At 43.3% G+C, this 8087-nt stretch overlaps 1 protein-coding gene across 2 annotated transcripts in view; it reads right to left on the bottom strand.

Annotated features, from left to right (window-relative positions):
- Window positions 1–2036: 2036 nt before the first annotated feature.
- Window positions 2037–8087, bottom strand: part of fam222aa (family with sequence similarity 222 member Aa) — a 20385-nt gene continuing 14334 nt past the window's right edge. For both annotated transcript variants that reach the window (XM_060907393.1, XM_060907392.1), the window contains one exon: window positions 2037–5571. In XM_060907393.1, the coding sequence (XP_060763376.1) occupies window positions 4154–5571 (1418 nt within the window). In that variant the 3' untranslated portion in view covers window positions 2037–4153. The remainder of the gene's footprint in view (window positions 5572–8087) is intronic.

Raw genomic sequence — 8087 nt, 5'->3', positions numbered from 1 at the left:
CCTATACTTTTGGGAAACGCCAGCCTTTCTCTTGTTTCTGTAGAGTCCTTGAAAGTGCAGATGGAAATCATGTTTGTTTATTGTTTTACTGATACTCGTCCTGACGCTTGCTCTCCGGCTGTAATATGGTTTTATGTTTCAGTCCACTTGCAATAAAAAGACTGATCTGGTGTTTGGTGTTGCTTGTTTATTCTCTGACCCTCACTACCTGCTGACAACAAGCATGATGTTGATGGGCTTTTACATTTTAACAAAAAGAGACAATATTACAGGTTTTGTAGACATTCATGTGCACACTCAGTGAAACACACTCACTCCAGTCACACACTGGTAGAACTCCTGTCATCCAATTTAAAGCGAGACGGCCTTTCGATTTCATAAAACCGGTGAAATTTAGTTCCGTCTGAAACGTGGTCATTGTGATCTGTTTATTTCTGTGGCTGGGAAGTGATTTAATTTGAGAGGATTAAAGAAAATAATGTGCATGAAATCGTTCGCTTGGCGCAGTCAAGCAGACAGAGGAAGTCCGTGTGCGCATGCGCAGGTTTACCTTCTTCTTCTTTTAGGTTTTACAGCAGCTGGCATCCACAGTGTCGCATTACTGCCATCTACAGGTTTCCCTTTGAGCGTGCACTGACAGTTCCATCATTCTGTCGCTAAACGAACAGCTGATCACACCGAGGTGCTCGCTGAGCGCCCATATTTATTAGTTTGGTCCTGCGTTTCCTTTCCTTCATATATAACATAACGTCTTTTCTTCTTCTCGCTTTCCATTTCCGGTATTTCACGTTTCATTCGCACACTCACGCCCGCAATTTTTATCTCCTGGTTCAAATTTGTATCCCACAATGCTTTGCGTGAATGGGGAAAGCCCACCACGTGATGTGATGCATGATGTAGTGTCTTGAATTGGGTCATGGTGAAGCAGGAAAAAATGGTGGAGAATTTAGGGCCACGTGGAGATAAATTCATTAATTGTTCTATTTAAAAAAATAAAATAAAATTGGAAGTCTGTGATTCGAATTCAGTAGCTTTCAGTCACTAAACAAAAATAACCGGGTGTCGGGAAAATTCTTTTTATAACCTACACTTGAAAAATCTGAAAGGCAGTTGAGGTTTAAATGGAATTTGTTGGATTCAGAGCTTCAGCTTTGGAGTGTGATCGAGAGAAACAAAGTACACTTTGGCGTATATCATGACCCTGTTTACCAACAGTGAGAGTTTGAGGACAATCTGGAAAAGTCTAAATTTTCACCTGAAAAAACCCTTATCATTTTTTTGGGTGAAAATTTTGACTTTCTCTGATCGTCTTCATATTCACGCTGTTGGTTTGTGAGATTGAGATGTAAACAGAAGTGTAAGATTTGTCTGAATATCGCGTTCCAAATCTGAGATATGAGGCATCCATTTTCCGCTAATTAGTCGTTAAAATATACAGGTTTTGGACAGAATAACATCCAGCTTCACTATAATCACACACTCGCTCTAAACGACCCAGTCACTGTAACACTGAACTAATTACACTCATTATAATCACACACTCACAATAATTACACACTGATTATAATCAGACACACGTCATGTTTTTTTAATGAGAATCCGAGACTCGATGAACAGGAAGGAGAGAATCTCCGTGCAGTTGTTTGCTGTGTCCCTGCTGAAGTTTCCACCAGTAGAGCAGTTTCACTTCCAGCGCTCAGGAACACAACTAGCACAGCAGGTGCGTCATACACACCTTACTACTCAAACGTAACGGAACACACCTGTCGCCGCGCCGTGTGACTGATGAGACGCAAAAACTCATCTCCCTCCATCTGTCCAAAGACATGAAGTGTTAAACCCAACGTGGATTATTTCCTCCATCATCTCCTCCACGGTGTCTCCGACACTCCGAGTGCTTCATCTGCGGAAGCAGGTCAGTTTAGTCAACATCACGTGCAAGACTTAAAAAAAATAAAGACAAAGACAATCACACGAGTCAAAGCGTGGGGTTTTAAATAAATTCTCAAAATCCGTTTATTTATTTTTTTGCACTGCAAAACAAATAGGGAATGAGTATAGAGTATAGAACAGCAGGAATGTACCGGAATCACAAAGGAAAAAATTTTTTTTTTTTAGATTTTTTTTTCTTTTGGTTTGAGCTCAGAAAAAGCAAATAAAATTAGCCTTCATACAGTCATAATAATTGCACTTCATAAATCTAGACTGCTTTTTGCCTCTGGCAGAAACCCAAACACACACACACACACACACACACACACACACACACACACACACACACACACACACACACACTCTCTCTCTCTCTCTCGTTTAAAAATTCAATTTTCCAATAAAACTTGACTGAAAAAAGAAATGTTAATTCAGCGCTGGGTTCCATGGCATCAATCCAATTTCTCTTCTTTTTCTCTCTCTCTTTTTTTGCTTTTCATATTGGTCCACTCAGTTGGATTAAGTGCAGCACATTCACAGGGATTTCACAGCTGGAATGAATGTTTCAGTGTTACAGAGAGAGAGAGAGAGAGAGGGAGAGGGAACACAAACACACTCCACACCTTCTGTCTCCATCAGAGAAAGAAATCAAGAACTGGAGAAAAATGATTGTTTCATCTTTTCCAAAAACAAAAAAGATAAAGGCTCGAATGTTGGCTTCACCTTTTCTCTCCTCCTGCTTCCTGGGTCATGTGACCAAACGATTTCCTTTTCCACGACTCATTAGCATTAGGTAGTGACGGGAAATTAGCAGAACCACAAACCTGCTTCTCAGACAGAACCTACAAATCGAATTTCCTAAAACCTGAACGCTAAAGAAAAAAAAAATCACAACGTCTGGTCCGATTCTGTCAGGGCGACATGTGTTTACCACGTGTAAGCAGATGGTTCTGTGTCGACTACCACGAACTGTTTTATTTGACCACTTAAGAAAAACACGAATGAAACAAACTAATCTTCTCACTGGATGAAAGCTGTAGAGATGATCGGGCGTGTACTAACACTGTGCTAGGAGCGTAAATATTAAAAAAAAGACAGAAAATAGTGAGTCGACTGGATAGTTAGAAAGATTTTGATTACACAAATATGAATTAATGGATTCTTTCTGAATAATGTGTATGAACTGGTGAAGTATTGTGTTCTAAAAACAGTTCCTGGTTGTGGACTTCCATGAACAGCCATGAAGTACACCATCCAGAGGTTCAGAAAAAAAAAAAAAACCACCTCACATTTCAAACCCAAACCAGGACCTTCTTAATCACGTCCTTAATTCACAATTTTCAAACAAGGTTTATTTCTGGGCCGAGTGCATCGTGGCCACCAGTCAGTCCTCCAGTGATTCCAGTGTTGGTTCCTCACCAATCAAAAGCAGTGCTGAGACCTGATCAGAGTTACTCAATTTTAGCCAAAAGAAGAAAAAAAACAATCAAAACAGACAAAACTCATTAGTAACCATTAAAAAACTAAGACACGTCTTTCTCCTTAGCAGCCAATACATCTGATTTACTACAAATATATAAAACAACAAAAATAAATTCAAGTTTTCAAGTTTCATAAATACATTAAACTCAGACTAGTTGTTTCCAGCTTTTCAATCGTCTCGCAAGATTTTCAATTTCCGAAGCAGTGCAATTTTCAATTATAGCCATAATTATTCGTACAATTAAGTTATTATTATTTTTTAATTACTATCATGTAACATCCTTAAACAACACTCAAAAGCACTGATCCTACAGCATTTCTTTCGCAACATTTGATGTGATCACCTCCAGAAGTGCGCATGTTTACACGTTGAAGCTGTTTTCCTCCTCGTCACCGTGTGACTCCACACACACTCAGCTGAGCGAGCAAAGTCATTTCCTGCTCATATATAACGTGATTTTTATCACCTGCAGAATTTTGTCCAAACTGATAACATGGAAAAAAAAAACAGAATAAGAAAAAAAGTCCTTGTTGCCCAAACAAAAAAAGCAAGCAGGATCTCTGACTTTCAATTTCCTTCTAGTCTTCAAAACATAATCCTAGTTTTCAACCAATCACCGCCCAGATCTTCGCAATCTGCTTAAAACCAACGCAACCACGGAACCGACCCCAATCCACAAATTCATCTCCATTTTTGATTGAAAAGATCCCCAGTTTGCAAAACCTTAGATCGGCGCTTCTATCTGTAAACAGGAAGTCGAATGTGCGCATGCTGATGATCCAGAAGTCGTGGTACTGAGATGGTTTCATATCCTTTACCCAACATCTGCTCCTTAATACACGGAGGGTGGATGTCATTGATCAGGTACTCCAGCGACTGCAAACTGCTACTGAGAACAGAAGCATTGCACAAGTTTTTACTCGGCAAACCGCAGCAAACGCCTCCCGAGCCGTCTGTGGGTGCGTGCTGGTGGTGATGGTGGTAGTTATGATGAAGGTGGTGATGGTGATGAGGCAGAAAGCCCAGCTCCTTCTGCCCAACGGTTGTTGACCCTGGTGGCAACTCCTGAGGGTTGTAGCAGTCACTTTCTGGGGTGACCAGGACACTGTTCCACGGTGGGGCAAAATACTGCCCCAAAGCGAAGTTCCCCTGCATGGCTGCACAGTTCAATGGTGAGGAGCTCAGCTTGTCGAGGCCACCTCCTCCACTCACGCTTGTCATTACAGGGTACGTCCTGGAGGAACACGGTGCCTGGGATCCACCCACTAGGATGCTTGGGCCACAAGATTCTGGCGACTTGCTAACTGCACCGCTTCCGCCACTTCCACCGCTGTACATCCTCAATATGGCCTGATGCTGCTGTTGCTGCTTCTGCCAAAGGATGTAATCCAAACTCTCTGAATACGCAGCCACCTTTGCTGCATCCCCATTCTGTCCTGGTAGTACCGTGCCAGAGTATCCCACATTCCCTTGCGGTGCTAAATTTGCGATGTAACTCCCCCCTGAGATGGATGAAACCCCAAGTGCCGTGGTGCCTTGCTTGCAAGGACTGGGATTGGAATTTGGGTTCGGGGGAACCGTGGAGACCTGCTGGAGGGCCTGGGCTTGGCAGTGCTGGTTGATCTGGTAGATGATGCTCTGGATTGATGGGAGATTTGACTGAGAGGACAGATTGAGCCCTCTCGTCCCTGCTAGAGGGATCACAGAGCCAGCAACCGTCACGTTGGGTGGCACGGTAAGAACTGTAGTGTCAAGGGGTTTCGGAGGTGCAGCATTGAAACCCACTTGGTAGGGAGCCACTGCTATGTGGGCAGGAGAGACCTTAGTCCGCCGGCCTTCTGCGTTCTTCACCACAGCCTTTGTGGAAGCAACAAACGACGACGATGAAGAGGAAGAAGACGAAGAGGATGATGATGAAGAGACTTTGACTATGGCCAGAAGGCCCTGGTAGGCACCTGGTTGGAGGTACGGGGTGTAGCGTTGACCTGTTGTGTCGTAGCCATTCACTGTGCGGTTAAGATGCTTGTGCTGTGGGACCCTGATGTTGGTAGGAAATATTTTAATGGACAGCGGGTTGTTGGCCGTCTTCTGGGCGTAGGCATCCAGTTCCGCAGTGCTCGGGTAGCGTAGAGAGTGGACAGCCATGCTTGGTCCACCTGAAAATACGGGACAAAATCATCGTTATTGTTATGTTCATTGCCTACCAGTGTCAGTACTTTTCTTGAATGTGTTCAGCTCTAAACCTGTCTTCTTCTATGCTTTGGTAAGACTGACTGCTTTGTCGAATCAAACTGAGAGGGAAAAGATTGACAAGAAGGTAAAGAAAGAAGAAAAGAATGTTCATAAAGAGGTCCACAATAGCAAAAAAGCTGTCACAACGGATCATAGTAAATATTTCACCTGCATTTCGGTTTACTGGAAAAGCAGGTCAGTCTAATGAGTTACTCTAACAACTGGACTCGAGTTCTGGCAGCTGTGACCTACGGTGGACGAGAACAGATGGCCATCATGTGACCAGGCACAAAGAACAAAGTTTGCTTTCAATTTGCAGAGAAACGTACGTACATTGTAGCGTGACAGTGCTCCAGACAAAGTGATCGAGAACCCACTCAAGCTCCCGAGTGAAGAGAGTGCTGGAAGTCAGTCGGAACCGATTCTAGAATGTTCCACATAACTAACATTCCACTAGTACGTCTAGAATGTTCAGCCTTTGTGTCTGCTTGCACAAGCTAATCCGTAAGAAAGAGGTCAGATCACTGGGCATAACAAAGTGTGTGTGTGTGTGTGTGTTCAGTTTCCCATTCAGCCCAGGTGCAGGAGAGAAGATTCGATAGTATAATTATCCGTCAGACTGCAGGTGAGCGAACACACAAAGACTGCAGGTGCTGTTCACAGCCCAGAATGAAACTTTTAATGGAAGCTTTATAATTTCCCTCCATCTATCATCATCATCTCTGCTTTCTCTCTCTCTCTCTCTCTCTCTCTCTCTCTCTCCAAGTTCATCCTCAGCCAAATGGATCTTTTTTATTTATTTATTTATTTTTTGAAAAACTCAATCTGTGGAGATCCGGCAGCCCCTCAGGCACTATTAAATCAGAGCATGGTGAAATTAATTCCGACCCTGAACTGGGTTACACGCTGAAACCAGCACCGGTGTGTGACAAAAAAAAAAGAAAAAAAAAAAGAAAAACGTTTTTAATTATAGCAACACAGCTGAGAATTCTAAGTATGGCTGAGTTTAATCTTCTTTCTCTTCACTACTTAGCAGCGTCCCGTCTCATCGGCCGTCTCTTCACATTTCACAGCAACGCGGATGGGAGCGTTTATTTTTAAAAAGGGTCTCTCCATCTCTTTTTAGTTGTCGTTGTAATTCAGGGTGGACGATACGAAAAAAAAAAAGGTCCGATCAGTTTATATTTAGAGATAAAAATCTATCAGAAGCAACAACTGGGTAACAAATGATAAGGGCTGTACATCACAGACGCAAACTTAAACGTATCGTTAAGATTATTTAGTCAGTCGTTAATCATGCTGAAGGAGGCGTGGCCTCGCAGAGCATGTGACATTGAAGGACAGAGCATGTGGCATTCTCAGCACTAATTGAGCAGTCTACGTGTGGGATTAATGCATGTTCAGGATTTTACAGGTCAGCACAGCGGGGACACACTCCACCCCACCCCACCCCACCCCCGAGCGTCGGACAGAGGAAGGGCTACGGAGGTGAAAGGCTTCTGTAAGATTGGATTTAAACGCCTTGCCTTTATTCAGGCAATTTCACGGCTGCTTAAACTCAGAGCAGCGCGCACGTCGTTTAGAGCCGATAAATTGAGTGCCACAAACGACTCGCAGCTTCCTGCAAAAAAAAAATTGACATTTTTATGCAAAAGTCCTAAAATTGAAGCGGCACGAAGGATCCAGTCAGGAAATGTCAGCGTGCCCTTGAGCGGCGTGAGGAAAGTGCGAGGGAGTTGTAATATTTTGATGCGACTTTTAACAGGCACTTTGGTGCTCATTAAAGCTGCCCGAGAGAACCGGCGCCGATCACTCAGCCTGCTGATGAGCCGCGTCCGTGCGCGTCCTCCGTCTCCCGGAAAAGCAGAAAGGCTGCTGTACGGAACACGAAAGATGTTTTACTGGGCCAATAAAGTGTCTCGTGGACTGAGGAGACACAAAGAGTCGAGGGTTAATCGGCTGTACGAGCGTTATTAATAACGCAGGTTCTTTATTATCATTAACTGGGACGCATCTCATTTATTAAACTCGTCCATTATCACTAACGACGTGGCATCCAGCTCGATTCTAACAACACGCTCCAAATTTAACTCAGGTGCTTGAAGGGTCGCCATGGCAACAGGTCAAATTGTTTTGACCACCGTTAAAATGAGGCATGAAATGTGGAGAGAGATTTGAATATTATAGCTGGAAATGGGAGCTAAACTGCTAATGCTAACACATCTAGCAACAGTTGTGTTTGCTTCACACCCACAAGAGACCAACCTGGCGAGTGACGTGTCTGCGGTTAGAGGAGTCGGTTTAATAATGATGTAATAATGATGTAATAATGATGTAATGATTCGTCTCTTAAATGAGAGGAAATTCTGGTACTGACAAACTCTGGTGCTTGGGCCCCTGACATCGCTGCTTACATGCATACAGGTTCATTATTAATTAA

This window comes from Neoarius graeffei, chromosome 24 (genome assembly GCF_027579695.1).
Source record: "Neoarius graeffei isolate fNeoGra1 chromosome 24, fNeoGra1.pri, whole genome shotgun sequence".
Lineage (NCBI taxonomy): Eukaryota > Metazoa > Chordata > Actinopteri > Siluriformes > Ariidae > Neoarius > Neoarius graeffei.
Note: the sequence above shows the minus strand (reverse complement) of the source record. Positions and strands in the feature narration are given on the sequence as shown.